The following is a 15,675-nucleotide window of genomic DNA, read 5'->3' as shown; positions in this document are numbered from 1 at the left end:
AGCCTTCCTTTCTATCTATGAAGGAAAGCAGACCGTGTTTGTCACTTTTGTGCAGCTGTGACAACTTACCCACTGGAAACAAGTTAAAGGACTTAAGCTTTTACTTTAGTTTGTGGTTTTAGAGGATTCAATCTAGCAAAGCTGGAACAAACACCTGTTGCTTCTGACTCCATGAAGAGTCAGAGTGCCCTGGTAGTGGGACACTGCTCATGTGGACCAGAGGGGCAGGGAAGGTCACTAGGGACACTACATCCACAAGGATCAATGCCTAGTGACCTACTTTCTCCAGCTAGGTTCCCACTTCATATCTAAACTATTAGAAAAACTTAAATGTGCTTGGCCTGGCTACCTGGGAACCACACCGGAAGGTTTGCTGACTGTGATGGATTATGTAAACATGAATGGCTGTTGTTGGAGGATTGCAAGGCTTCACAAAGATTGAGGGAAACCAGTGGCCCAGAGAGCAGCAATGGCTTATGGGAGTACATAAACGTAAAAGACTTCAGGGAAGAGATCCAGGGTGGCTCCAACACAGGGTGCAGGAGGAAAATGTGGATTTAAGATCAAGGCTTCTGTGTTTAGCTGAGGCCAGATCTTGCAGGAGCTTGAGAGATATTTAAGTAACAGATCGTAAAGCAGGGGAAGGACACTTGAAGAGACGACATGATAGAATGTGTGCTTGTGGGTGAGACAGAAGACAATATTGAAAGTAGGAGGTAATGACTCAGGCATTATGCTGGCCTGCCCCTGTCACCTGGCAAAATACACTCAGGCAGTGCCCTGGTCTGCACGTAGGTGCAAAGGACCCCTGCTTGCTTCTGCTCTCTTTCTCTCCCTCATTCCTGCTGTTCCCCTAGGGCAGACAGAATTTTCCCTGTCTCCCTCTTCTGTCCTCTCTCAGTCTCTGTGTCTCTTTACCTCTTTTCTCTTTCCTTACCCCCTCCCTCCCCTTTCTAATAAAACTTCTCACTTGACCTCTGCCTGCCTGGCATGTTTGCCATGTTTGTGTCATCATTGTCCTGTCCTGTCCTCACCCCACACTGTGTCCCATGCCCGGCTCCAAGTTTCCCCTCATGCTTTATCATAACAGGAGGTGCATCCACCTGCCTGGTGAGAGTGAGGGATTTGTCAAGAGACAACCCAGGACCTTTGCATCTCCAGGCAGGCAGGGGACTGGACTTCCATCCTGCAGTGCAGCTTCCACTGGGAACAGCAACTTCAGGTTCTCTGGTTTCTGAGTCAGGGTTCTGAGCCACCTCCTCTGGTTCATGGTTACCCTGAGGCACGTCAGCCTCCTTCCTCTGTCCTAATTGCTTCCTGCCAAGAAAGCTGCCTTCTCCAGGTGTCCTTGAGGAAACCCTTGTAAAAGCAGTGGAGCGTCTCAGAAGGAAGCCAGTCCTCCACCTGCCACTGCCCCCAAACCCCTCCCACGATGCTCCTATCATGCCTGGGTCAGTGTAGGAACTCCTGTGAGTGGTGGAACAGGGTTATACTACAATGACTCTGACCAGCAGAGCAGGTGAGGGCTGAAATCCATCCTGTGCTCTACTTGTTAAACTGAGCACACTGGGATGACATTTGTTCAGGGGTGGGGGTGGGGTTGGTTGGTTGGTTGGTTGGTCAGTCTCTCTAGGGTCTCACTATGTGAACCCACTATGTAAACTAGGCTGGCATTCCCTCTGTCTTTCTCGCTCTCTCTATCTCTGAGACTGGGTTTCTCTGTGTAGCTTGGCTGTCCTGGAACTCACAGAGGTCCACCTAACTCTACCTCCTGAGCACTGGGATTAAAGGCATGCACCACCATGCCTCTCTGTATTTTTCTAGTAAGTTCAAAAGTGCTGTTGGTTGCATAGCTGTGTGCTTACTTCCACTCAGAAGAGTGCGTTTTCTTGATTTGCACAAAAGCAACATGATGGGAGATGTCATTCTGTAAATATGTTTCTCTTATTGGTTAATGAATAAAGCACTATTGGCCAAAAGGAAAGCAAGATAGGTGGGACTAGTTGAGAAGGAGAAGAGAGGAAGTAGTAAGGAAGGGTCAGCATGGAGAGACAGGAGAGAGCTGAACGTCGGCCCATCTCTCCGGTAAGATGAGACCACGTGGAAATACTTAGATTAATAGAAATGGGTTACTATTTAAGGCAGAGCTAGCCAATAAAAAATGCAAGTAACTGGCCAACAGCATTATATCTAATATAGTGTCTCTGTATATTATTTGGGGCGTGGCGGTGGGACCAGATTGGCTGGCAGGAAAAAACATAACAGCAACCCATGAACCATTACCCAGTTCGTAGTCATCAGTTACTATGCACTCATTTGGATTCTTGGGATGTCTTCAATCAGTGTCTCCTGCCATTAACATCCTTCCTGGAATGGTAGGACACTCCTGTAATGCCAGGGCTCAGAAGGCTAAAGAAGGATTAGGAGAGTAAGGCCAGGCTGGGAGACTGTCTTAAACAAACAAATAAAAAAAAAATACAAACCATTGCCCATAGAGTCAGTTGCCAGTTTGGAGGCCAACACCTTAAAAAAAAAAAAAGGCTTATTTATGTATTTTATGTATATGGGTGATCTATTTTCATATATGTTGCATGACAGAAGAGGGCAACAGACACCATTTGAGATGGCTGTGTACCACCATGTAGGTGCTGGGAATTGAATTTAGGACCTCTGGAAGAGCAGCCAGTGCTCTTAATCACTGAGCCATCTCTCCAGCTCCAAGCCCAGATCTTTTTATGTTTGCATCTTAAGCAAGTGTTCGTATATCCCAGGCTCTGCTTGAACTCAGTAAAGCAGACTAAAATGACCTATGCTGCTTCCTCTTTCCAAATGCTGGGTTTACAGGATGTGCCACCGTATCCATTTTAAGCAGTGTGGAGGATTGAACCCATGGCTTTATGCATTCTGAGTAAATAAATACTTTACTAATTGAGCTGCATCCCCAGCCTGGCCCACGTGTCCTGAATTGCTTGCCATTGGGATCCTTTGTGATCTGTTTCCCTTTTTCTTCGAAGTAGCTTTGGGTCCATATGCTATATGACTAGATTCCCCACCAGACCAAATATCCAGCTTGGCCCAAGGAGGCTTCTGAGGTGCTCTGTGAACTCTTCTGAGGGCCTCTTTCCCTTTGCCCCACTTTAGCCCTGCCCTCCAGTTTAGGAAAGATGACCAAGAGGCCTTGCACAGTCACAACCTTTTATTCATTGTCAGTGGGGGAAACACACACCACATGGCACAGGATTGATCAGTGAAAACGGTTGCTGTGGGCACAGCTTTAAGCGGTACATCTGCAGGGGACAGGGGTCTGCTTCCTCACTGCTGTTGCTTAGAAGGCCCTGGACCCGGCCAGCTTCCACCACACAGAGACCCATGCATCCTGGGAGGCCCTGCCCTGCCCCCACACTCTGACAAAGCTAAGAAGAGAAAACCCTGAAAAGTCTAGAGAGAGAAAAAAATCCCATGTTTTTCTAAGTCTTTTAAATTGAGCACATGAATTCTTTCTTTCTTTTAGAACAATGAAGGAGCTATGTAAGAAATTTATTCTTAACCCCATGGTGATTTCTGAAGACAACACAAAGCCTCACCCAGGGTGGATCTTCAGGAAATAACTTTTGCTTTAATACATTTTTGTGTAAAAATATTTACAGTGTCAGCTCATTACTGCCCTGCCTAGGATGATCAGCTCGCTCTCTCCTCCTTCCTTGCTCCATGGCCTCCTGTGTAAAATGGATTTCTGCTTCTTAGGCACTGCCATTTCCAGGGCAGAGAAGAATTAGTACCTTTGCTAACGGGCTTGTTTTTATTTTCTTCTTCACTTTAAAAGGAAATCCGTAATTATGCTGCTGCATAGACTGGCATGGCACCTGAGCAAAGCAGCCTACACTGATGACTTTTAGGGATGAGAAATAAGGAGCTCATCACGTAGCCAGGAAGGATGAATGAGGATCGCAGGTATGAGGAGGCTGAATCTGGAACCACGGTGATTCACAGAACTTCTGTAAGAGGATACAAAGCCTCAAAGGAGAACTTGGACAGATTGATGTTTTGACTGCCTATGTATTTTCATGTCTGTGCAAAGTCATGCACAAAGCTCTGCTAGCCTTGTGTTTCCCAAGATGGAGCCTAGATGGGAGAACTATCTCTCTTCTCAAGGCGGGGATGGGTGCTCAACCACCTGGTCTCCTGGGCATACAGTGCCCTAGACACCCAAGACAGTGTGGGAGCAAAGCCTAACCTGCCTATGGCTCCTCCCATCAGTAAGAAGGCAGAGATAGCTTTGGGTCTGTTGAGCTGTCTGAAACCCTTGACCTAGGTAGCAAATATTGCCATGAGTAGGCAGCCAGAAGCCTAACGTGATCAGTGCTTATCACCTTGGAAAAACAAAGCAGTTCTCTCAGGAAGGTAGGCAGTGGGGAAGACGACATAAGATGCCTCCAGGATTTGGTTAACAACCTCCAAGAACAGCACTGGTCCATGTGAGACTGCCAGGAAGCAGAAAAGAGGATGCTTGAAAATGGAAAGACTTCAAGCTCCTCATCCTTTTCGGAAGAACATAGCCTCAGAAACTTCTTGGCAGGAAGCTTCTGAAAGACAAAAGTCAGTTTGTCCTGCAGTCAACATCTGAACAAACATACACAGAAATGAATGGGGCAGAAGAAGTCTTCTAGAGAGCCTTGTGTTTAAGTCTCGACACTGTGTCATCTCCTGGCTGCTTGCTCTCACCAAGAGACCTCCCCATCCTCAACCCTTAACCTTAGCTTCCAAGCCTGGGGTAAAGGTCGTAAAACCCATCTCCCTGGGCTGGGAGGACAAAATGAGATTCAAGTAGATACAAGCCTTTGCAAACCAAAGAATTCTGTATCATTGTCATGGTGAATTCAGCTAGATTCAACATTTGGGGGTGAGGTGAGGAAAAGCTTTTCACTAGAAAATTTAAGTCCCAGCTGAGCCAGGCTGCTGAGCATTTATGTATCTGTGATGCTGATGACAGCACAAGACACACTTTTAACAGGCAGCTCACGAGAGTTATGGAACAGCCCCATGAAGCATCCTAGATAAACACCTGCTAGCATCACTGGAGGCTATGAATTCCTCAGCCTCACCACGTGTCCAGGATAGGCAGGATAGAAAGAAGGTGGCTTGCTACTTCCAAACGCCAAAAGAAGGACAGTCTAACAGAAGTTTGGACTGCAGGTCAGACTCTCCAAAAGTTTCTAGCAGCAGCAGGGAGCAACCTTGCTGCAGGGCAATCTCCGCCACCACACACCCTGCCTCACAAGCATTTTCTACTCCCACCCTGGCTGAGATCATCTGAGACAGTTTGCGCAGCAGTTCAAGAGGAAGTCAACTGTCACTGCATGCACGTCAAAGCTAACTCCAGATCACAAGCACAAGTAAAGTGAAGAATTGGAAGAAGCAAGATGGGTTTCTCTGGAAAGCACGCAGCATGATAGTTGGCTCATAGACCCTAAAGAAAGCAAAGCTGGTGAGCTTGGAAAGTGATGGATTTGTTTACCTGGCAGATCTAGGGTGGAGGGGTCAGAAAAAGCCTTTCACGTGGAGTTTGTACGCCTAGCACATTCTAGGCATTTGGTCCATAAATACAGCCCAGAAGCCTGAATAGTGGCCAGATGATCTTTCTCTTCTAAATCCTTCTGCCTGAGGCTGTGAAAGAACAAGCCAATCCCTGAAATCAAACCAAACTCAGAAACAAGCCACTGAGATGTGGGTATGAACTAGCCTGGCTCCGGGTTTCCATCTCTGACATCAGGGCCCAAAGTGTGAGACAGAAAGTCGCTTGTGGAATTGAAAAAGGTAATAAAAGGAAGTAGCAGAAGCAAGGACTCCTGATGGGATGGGCCAGTGCAGACTCTCAAAGTCAGGTGGTAGCCCCACCCCTTTTGCCTAAACATTCCCCCCTTGAAAATTAGCATTTGTATATTCATTTAAATCATTTTTATAAGAAACCAGGTAATATAGAGTATATTTTAATGGTCTAATAAAATGATCTTAGCTCTTTGAAAGGGCACTAAAAAAATAACAATTTTTATTTCTCTGAAAACTTCTACCCATGTGGCACAGGCTTTTCATTTGGTCTTCCTGCAGCTTTGGGGGTGCTAGCTGGAGGACACACTTGTTCCAACTTGCCAGCTGCCTTGCACCCTCATCTCTGTTGTGCCCCACATCCCTAAGACCTCAACCTCTGGAAGTTGTCTCATTACCCTGTGAGCTTCCAGAAGGCGTGGAATGTGTTTTTTGTAAACAACCGTATTCTTAGCACCATCAGGTGCCTGGCATTGAACAAGTGCTCAACAAGCATTAGCTGAAGAAAGGACTCAAGGACTGTTCCAAAGGCTGGGCCAGAGGAGCCAGGTAGAGTCAAAGGGGCAGGGCGGAGACCACCTCTCAAGGAATCTGGAAAGGAGAGACCCAGTTTGGCCCTTTGACTAGGGGCCTGTGGGGCCACACCGTTTATTTAAAGCAGAATCCTGGGAACAACAGGAACTCGAAGCAAGTCCTCAGCCCCTCCCTAACCTCGCCTCTTGGGTCAAAAGCCAACTCCCCTAAGCCCAAAGGATGTTGGTTCTAGGCCAAGGTTGGAGGTGGAGCTAGTGACTATCTGAGGACAGGCTACTTGAGAGGACCCGTCTCTTTTGCAGAATGAGGTGGTCCCTCATAGTACCTGACTGAGGAGAGAAAGGCTTGGGTGAAGGAGTGGGTGATAGAGAGTGAGGCTGGAATGCCCCTCCCCCTGGGGATGGGCCAGCAGAGAGGACATCAGGTTGGGAGGTGCCATGCCTGTCCTGGCCAGGGGCCCTGCCCCTCACCAGCCTCTACTTCTGCATGTCACACTGCAACAGCAACACAATAGATGGGTCACTCTTGGCTGCCTCCTTGAACTCCTCCAGTGTAATCTGGTCATCCTTATCCTGGTCCATCTTTTTGAAGATCTTGTCCACACGCTGCTGGGGTGTGAGCCCATCCTGGTTCATTCGCATCATGATCACGGTACCCACCATTTTGTAGATAGCCTGATGGAGCAAAGACAGAGGTGTGAACACCCAACTGGCAGGGAAGACTGAGAGGATACTGGAGGAGGGTGACGGATGACACTAAAAAGAGACACATGGTTGTTAAGACTGGCTCTTGAGGGCTGACTAGATGGCTCAACAGTAAGCAGCTTACTGCACAAGCCTGATGACCTGAGTTTGGTCTCCAGAACCCATATAAATGTGGAAGGAAAGGACTGACTCCACAAAGTTGTTCTGGAACCTCACACAATGCTGTGGAAATGCACCCCTCCCCATCAGGTGCATTCAAAGGCTGACTCTGAACTCATGTAAACCATGCTAGCTCTGAATTCACAGAGATTCACCTCCCTTTGCCTACTGAGTGCTGGGATTAAAGATGTGCACTAACTCCTAGTACATGAACTGGCTTTTTGGAGCCCATTCCCTATGGAGGGACACCCTGGTCAGTCTAGATACAGGGTGGAGGTGATGATTCCTCATGGGAGACCTCACCCTCTAGGAGGAGGGGATGGGGGATAGGATGGGGAGATGGTGAGGGAAGTGGAAGGATGGGAGAGAGAGGAAACTGGGATTGGTATGTAAAATAAGATTGTTTTAAAAAGAAAAAGAAAGCATACACCAATACACCAATCAATTAAAAAAATTTAAAAATGACTACCTAATAAGCACTTTAAATGAATCATGCCTTAAAACTCTTTAACCTACTTCTCACCTGTTGTGCCTCTAGAATTCTGCCTCAACCAGTAAGGACTTCACTCTGCCAGATTTAAAGGCAATGTTTCACCCAGGCTGGCTTGGAACTCAATTATGTTGCTTAGCTTAGTCTTGAACTCACCATCCTTCTGTCTCAGCTTCCTGAGGGCTAGGATTGCAGCGGTGGGCCACCATTCTTAGTTCTCACATCATTCTTCTCTCCCCTCCTACACACACACACACACACACACACACACACACACACACACACACACACAATCCTTCTGCATTATTCTTCTCTCCCCTCCTACACACACACACACAATCCATCGGCAAAAAAATGTCAAGTCTGATTTTGTAATGGGCCCTATATCCACTTGTCCACCATTTCCACAGTTCAAGCACAACTGCAGCCTCCACCAGCTCCTGACTGGATTTCTGTGGAAGTCTCACTGGTCTGCCTGCCTCTTCTGGCCACACTGTCCTCAATGATCTGATCTCCACTCTCAGGATACACTAAATGCCTCTACCCTGGCCTGAGCCACTGATGGGACTCCTGGCTCCCTGTGGGACCATCTTCCTGCCATTCTCCCTGCTGCTCACACCTATACTACTGCCCCGGCCTCCTGCCTCACTGTGAGCCAGGCAAACACAACTTCACCTGCACGATGGTTTACTTACTTAGTGATTTACTAGAAGGATCTCCTATGAAAACACATGGCAGACACTTATGTTTTTTAAAAGCAAAACTACCAAACAAACAACAACAACAACAACAAAAAAGTCAGGCACTGGTGGCGCACACTTTTAATCCCAGCAGTCAGAGGCAGGTGGAGCTCTGTAAGTTCAAGGCCAGCCTGGTCTAGAGAGCGAGTTCCAGAACAGGCTCCAAAGCTACATAGAGCAAGGGATGAGGTCAGGCTAAGGTCAAAGGACAAATGTGTAGGAATTGGTTCTCTCCTACTATGTGGGGTCCCAGACAAATCCAGGTAGTAAGACCTGGCAGCAAGCAACTTTACAAGCATCTCTCCAGACCTCAGTACTTCTTGAAAAAAACAAATGAATTGACTTGGCTACTCTAGATTTGACTCAGTGTTGGCTGCCACATGCTTCATTTTGTTCATCTGGGGAAATGGGGTATCTGACATTATCTACCCCATGGGCTAAAAAGCAAGCAAATGGGCCTGGAGAACTGTGGTGGGAGAACACTGGGGAGCAGCTAGGAGTCTCCTGAAGCTCAAGGACACTGGACGCCCACCCTGGCCCCCCCGCACCTCAATGATCTCCAGCATCTCCAGGCGTGTAATGCGCCCATCACCGTCCAGGTCGTACATTTCAAAGGCCCAGTTGAGCTTCTGCTCGAAGCTGCCACGGGAGGTGACAGAAAGGGCACAGATGAACTCCCGGAAGTCGATGGTGCCGTCGCCGTTCTTGTCGAAGGTGCGGAAAGCATGTTGTGCAAACTTGGAGGCATCTCCGTAGGGGAAGAACTGAGGCAGGGGTACGGGTTATTGGGGTGCAGCGACAGCCCCACCCACGCTGCCTATCACATCCCTTTGAGTCCCACCAGCTCTCAGGTCCCCATCCACCCCGCCATGCCACGGCCAGCCCTGCACCTTGATATAGAGCTGCTGAAACTCCTCCAGGTTGAGGATGCCGCTGGGACAGTCCTTCAGGAACCCTTTGTACCACTGCTTTAGCTCCTGCTCGCTGAACTCGGTGTTCTGGACCAAGTCTTCTAGCACCTCGGGGGCCAGCTTGCTGTTGTTTTTCCCCATGGTGGGCCTGCGGGACAGAGAACTCCCTCTGCAAAGTGTCTCTCCACCCTTGCCCCACTTGGACCTTTCTTCACACTCCCCTCCCTTGAGGAGCCCTTCTTCCTAAAGTACCCCTCTTCCCACAACAGCCCCTCACTCCCTGGCCACCCACTTCCATTAGCCCTACCTTCCTTCAATCTTCACTCACCCCTTCTCAAAGGAAGCCTATTTTCACTGGGTAACAGTCTCCCTTTTCCCACAGCAGGACGCCCTCTCCCCTCAAAACACTCTGCATCCCAGAGCAGACCTCTCTGGAAGGATTTTCCAGCCTTTCCTGGTGGCAACAGATTCCCTTGGTACAGTATGGCTCAATCTTCATTCTCTCTCGGCTCCTACCATTCACCATTCCCTAGCTCCCTAACTTAAAGCCTCAACTAATCTCCCTGCTGGCAAGGGCTGTCTGCATTCAGCACCCTCCCTCCTGGGCAGACTTCTCTTCTATCAAAGTCCCCCAGGAACCATTTCCCAAGTTGTTCTTCCAGGCCTTCCTAGGAACCCCACACAGGAAGCATCTCTCTCTCCTTCCTTCCTCCCTTCCTGAGTACAAGTAGAAGGCCTAGCCTGGAACAGTGATGGCCCTGATTGCATTTTGCTTTTCATTAACCCATTCACTCCCTGAGCATTTGGGGGGGGGCCTGGACTTGGTATGAAGATAAAGCTAAGATGATCCAGCCTTCAGTAGCTCATGCGAGCTTTCTAGAGATAGATGACTGTCTGCAAGAAGCCTTCAATCCATGCCAACCTAGAGTTTTGTTTTGTTTTTTCAAGATAGGATTTCTTTGTAGATTTGGAGTCTGTCCTGGAACTCACTCTGTAGACAAGGCTGGCCTCAAACTCACTGAAATCTGTCTGTTTCTGCCTCCCCAGTGCCAGAAGTAAAGGCATGTGCCACCACCGCCCAGCCAACCTGGAGATTTTAAAGCAAAGGTTTGGAAGCTAACATTCATTCCCTAACACCAACACTCACAATATGCCAGGTCCTTATCTATGTCCTGGAAATCCAGAGATTTTTTAAAATTTCCTTTGGCTGCAATGTGCAAGATGACTCGAGGGTGGGGCTGGAAAGATGGCTTAGTCGTTAAGAGCACTTGTTGCTCCTCCAGGGGATCCAAGTTTGGTTCCCAGCATCCATGTCAAGCAGCTCACAACCATCTGAAACACCAGTTCCTGGGCATCTAACACCTCTGGCCTCCAGGGCACCTGTACTCATGTGCACATACAGGCAGAAACACTCACCCACACATCATTAAAAATGATAAGATGAAATCTTTAATAAAAGATGACTTGAGGAGGAGAGTGGTTAGCTGTACGAGGAGGAGCTAGGCATACAGTTTAAACGGAAAGATGTGGATGGACTGACAGGTGCTAAAACAGAGCACTTCCAGCCCTTGCTGACTGTATTTAGGAGAGAGATGAACACAGAAATCAAGGCAAATGTTCCCCAAGCTAGTTACAAGATATTTCTGGGCCCCAGGATCCTCCTTTGAGTCATGAGATCAAGGAGCAGTGAAGGTGGCAACATCCTTCCCTAGCTACTAACCTACCACCCCAAGAAGATGAAGAAGTCCACAGGAGAAGCCGAGGAGAGGGAAGAATCCTATCTTCTGGAGCTTGGACCAGGGCCAGAGTCAAGGGTGCCTCTGCACCACCCACCTGTAGGCAGAAGTGAGGAACTATCCTCTGCTGCCTCCTCCCCCAATGATTGTGTAAGCTTCAGGAGTAAGGATGTTGGAAAGCTCGGAAGCAAAGGTGTCTAATGGAGGAGGCAGAACCTCTCCCGTGGCTCCTGTAGGATGTGCCTGAGTGTCTGCATGAGGGGCTGGGTCTATGTGTAGGAGGGTGTCAACGTATGAGGCTGCAAATCTGTCAGAGCACACACGTCTCTATGTGTCATGGTGTCTGTGTGGTCCTCACCTTCTGCTCCCTTTCTTCTCTCTTCTCTCTCCTGTGCTACCTTCCCACACTTCCGTCTTAGAGGTCCTTCCCTGTGCCACGCCCCTACTTGGCCCTAGACCCAGTGAGGACCAGAAAACACCTCCCTTCATCTCTCTCAGATTGTCAGAAAGTCAAAGTAGGCAGAACCCTTTGAGATCATCCCCTTGTTTTAGCAAAAGAAATAAAATTGAGAGAGAACAGTGTCTTAGACAGGGTGTCAGTCAGTAGAAGGGTTCCACTGCGCATCCAGGCTGAATCCATACCAACTGCTCAGCCCGTCCTTTCTACATGATGATAGTTCTTTCTCAGCTCAGACCTTCTCTACCTCCACCTGCCTTCTGGGGAAAATAGCTCTGAGCTTGTGGTCTCAGTGGGACCATTTTGCCTGAGCTGCAGCCCATAGTCTCTAACAGGGGGACTATCGTTCCATTCTAGTGAATGCCCACAAGCAACTTTGAGTCAGCATGGCTACAGCCAGATTCACCATCAACTTGAACAACAGTTATCTTTCCCCACCTCTCTGTCTCCCCCCTCCCCCACCTGTCATTCACCTCTGGGTGTGGGGTATAAGGAAAGGAAACAGACCCCATGGGCTATTTGAGACGTCCCCCTTTCTCTAGGTCCAGCTTGTCATCAGGTTTTGAAATGTTCCTGGAACCTCTGCTATGCCCATGAGCAGGCATACCACTCACCATGTTGAAGCCCAGCCAAAGCTTTGTCAGACCAGGCCTATGGTCACAGGGCTTACCCGTCCTGCAGGAAGGGACTTCCTCCTGACACCTCTGCTTTAAGGGATGATCACCCCTAGTTACAATGTAAGGTATAGGTGACACTCTGAGGCTCCAGAATCATCTAGAATCTTGTTCAAAGCTGCTCACCTGTTGATCTTCAACCCCAACTGCTCACCCTGTCACCGAATACTCTTCCTGAGCCAGGCATCTCTGAGACAGACCCCACCTCACCTATGTGCTTACATAATGTCTCTCCCTTAACCCTCTCTTCTCTGGACAGACACAAGTGCCAGCTGCCATCACTTCTTTTGCTGCCGCCTTTCCCCTTGCAATCAGTTCTTCCCAAGCTGGGCAGTGTACTCTGGGCACAGGCAGACCTTGTGTAGAACCCTTCCACATACACCATCTCCTGACCCTTATCTAGTATCCCAAAGGAGGCTTTTGTATTGCCCCAAACAGGGAGAGTACCCAGGTCTTTTTGGCTAACAGTTTTCCCCTTCCAACAGAACTTCAACTATTTCTGAGCATCTTGGACAGGGAAAGGGGTACCTTTTCCTGATGGTCCTGTTTCTTTGAGTCTCTCACTATTGGTTCCTGCTTTCCCTCTGTGCCCACACATAGCATCCTGCAGAAGCCTGAAGGCAGAGCCTAGGATGCAGTCATGTTCAGTGAATGCCACTTAGATTATGAGAGAAGAGCAACATGCTCTTCTTCTTTGGTACTATGTCACACTGTTTTGTTTATCTGTGATCTCCTAACAAGCCTAACTTCAGAGACAACAGAACCCAGAGTCGGGGAAAGGAAAGGTTCACCCAAGGTCAACTGGAGCCCATCAGCTGCAAAAGAAAGACCAGAGCCTAGATGGGGGCATGTTCTGTTGGAGTGGTGGCTTCTGGAGGGCTGTCCTTCAGTTGAGGAGGCACCCCTTGCTCTGTATGCTCAGAGGCCTCTTTAGTGGGCTTAGGGTTAGGGTTCAAGTTGAGAGGCAGCAGTGAAGGTAGGAGGGCTGAAGGAGGCAATAATCCCACACCCTTGCCTAGCTTCAGAGGAGCTGGTGCTGAGGCAGTTGCCATGGTGACAACAGCTCCCTGGTCAGGAGATTTTCTCTTTCCCTCTCCTCCCTTTGCTCTTCTCCAAGCATCAGCAATGGCAGTAACAGCCAGGTCTTGTTCCTCCCCTCCATAATAAGCGAAAGTAACACCTGCAAGGTGATCTGGGTTGGCCACCTCCAATTTGGAGTTTTTCATGCCAGGGTGGTCCGTTGGTCTGGAAAAGACCCCTAAGAGAATGAACCTGCACGGTGTGTAGGAGGGAATAGTAACCTGTACCTAGGCCTGAGTAAAAAGGATGTCACTACAGTGAGGACTGGGGCCTCTCTGGTCCCCTCTGAGAAACGTCCTAATGGGTTAAGCTTTGTTTTTCTATAATCAGCTGCGGAACCAGAGTGTGTCAGAGTTGAAACGTTCAAGACCACCTCATCAACCTCCTCTACTCTGTTCTTTCCCACATCTCATGAAGAATCTGGGAGGGAAAAGACTTGGCAAAGTCAAGCAGCAACACAGGCAAGGGCAAGGGTTACCCCAGACTCTTCTGTGTTCAGACTCAGGGTAAGGAAAAAAACGAATCCACACGGAAGATGTAGAGCTTCAGCCATACAAAACACAGGAAGCGGAGAGAGGGAGCAGCCAGGCACGCAAAGGGCAGAGAAGAATTGGTTACAACAAGAGGGGAGGTGACTAGGGATGGAGAATGCAACTGTGGAATGGTCTCCTGGAAGGAGCATCTCTGCTTCACGATCCAGACAAGACAAAAGTAGTAGAATATGGAATCTCTGTCTAGCTTGGGGGCTGCTAGAGGGGTGCTGCTGAATGTGGCTGAGATAAGACATTGGGGGGGGGTCTACGTCCTTCCCTTGGGTACACTGTGAGCTTTCAGCATAAGGGACAGAGGTTGTGTGATCAGAGAATGATTTTGCTATGGAGTTGTCTTTGGGAACAGGACCCTGAGGGGTAAATAACAGTTAAATGTTGGTGTGGGTGTGGGCTACGTCCAGGTAGAGGTTTCCATGGAACTAGGCAAACCACCATCTCCAGAGGCAACAGGAGACAGACAGGGTGACTGAAGCCACCTCTAGCACTACCGGCACCACACACCCCCACCGTGTGTGTGTGTGTGTGTGTGTGTGTGTGTGTGTGTGCATGCACTGGGGCCTGAGGAATAAAGGTTGTTCTTACCTGAGCTGCGGGAGGGGGGGGGGCGACGGTAAGAAGGCAGCTGTACTGCCTTCCTTGAACTGGGGACCTGGCTCGAAGTGAAGGTCCCTTGCCCAAGGCGGGCCCTCCAGATGGCTGTCCACCTATGGCAGACCCAGGGTCAGGAAGACGGATCTGGCAGCTGAGGATGGGAGGGGAACGCGGAGGAGGAGGGGCTCAGGGCCTCCGCCCCGCGGGGTTGCTCCGAGGGCCCGGCCCCACCCGCATTACCTGAGGCCGCTCGCTGACTCGCTGGGTGGCTCCGAGCCTGGGCGGCCGCTGGGACAAGGCTGGCTAGCAGGCGGACGCCGGGCTCTGTAGGGTCCGCGTCGGAGCCGCCTTCCCAGCTCTTGTATCACTGTATCACTATGTGCTTCTCGAAGGCGGCACGATTTGCATAAGACCCACCCCCTCTTAAGAACCTTGGACATCGATAGGCTCAGCTGGCACCGAGTGACAGCCGGAGTTTCAGGTGGGGATGGGGTGGCCTGTGAGTCTGGGCCACAGGAGAGCGCCCCGCCCGTCCGCCCGCGCTGACCTTCCCCGGAGTCGCCAGGATTGTAGAGGGCTGTACCCCCATCTGTCCCTCAACCCTGAGGCTCAGAGCCTGGGTCACAGTTTGAAGAGAAAAGTACGGATGATTAAAGTGGATTCGCAAAAACAACCGCGCCGTTGCTATGGTAACAGAAGAACCACAGTTGAATCTCTAAGCCTTCTCTTCCTGGGCCCCAGCGGGGGTGGGGGTAAGAGAGGGGGTGATTCACAAGATGCGACCCCATCCCGTGTCCTACCGGAATCTGGAGGGAATCAATGAGGAGCTGCAGAATGGCACGGGGAAGGAGGGAGGAGATAGGGTGGTCAGGAGCTCGGGCCTTTGCGCCTGTGTGCCCCCTCCCACTATGAAGCCGAGGGGAGGGTGAGTGCAGCAAGAGCTGGGTGGATGGGGAAGTACCCTCTACCTAGACACAGGAGGGTGCGGGCTCCCGCCACCACCCCTACAACCTTAATTCAGACCCATTCTCAAGCTCTTTCCTTACTTCTCGAGGAACCCAAAGGAGTCTTTGGTTCTCCTCCAGAGGACCCTTCTACGTACCCCAAGGACCACTCCATTCCCCACCCTCCCTCATTCCCGTTGCTTAGAAGGAGCCGGTTCCCAGCCGCCGCCAGTCTCCGGCCTCGGATGTTGACACAACCCGGAGGCGGTTTACACTGAGTG

General features: G+C 49.7%; 1 protein-coding gene across 1 annotated transcript; it reads right to left on the bottom strand.

The window, feature by feature from the left end:
- Positions 1 to 6,192: 6,192 nt before the first annotated feature.
- Positions 6,193 to 14,815, bottom strand: Hpcal4 (hippocalcin like 4). Its single transcript, XM_051188714.1, has 4 exons — positions 14,691 to 14,815; positions 9,341 to 9,509; positions 8,999 to 9,214; positions 6,193 to 7,031 (listed from the first exon to the last, which is right to left on the bottom strand). Exons 2-4 carry the CDS (start codon positions 9,500 to 9,502, stop codon positions 6,834 to 6,836), a joined length of 576 nt encoding a protein of 191 aa, XP_051044671.1. The 5' UTR covers positions 9,503 to 9,509; positions 14,691 to 14,815; the 3' UTR covers positions 6,193 to 6,833.
- Positions 14,816 to 15,675: the final 860 nt, after the last annotated feature.

The sequence above is a fragment of the Phodopus roborovskii genome, unplaced genomic scaffold, assembly GCF_943737965.1.
Source record: "Phodopus roborovskii unplaced genomic scaffold, PHOROB, whole genome shotgun sequence".
Classification (NCBI taxonomy): Eukaryota; Metazoa; Chordata; class Mammalia; order Rodentia; family Cricetidae; genus Phodopus; species Phodopus roborovskii.
This window is presented reverse-complemented; position numbering and strand designations above follow the sequence as displayed.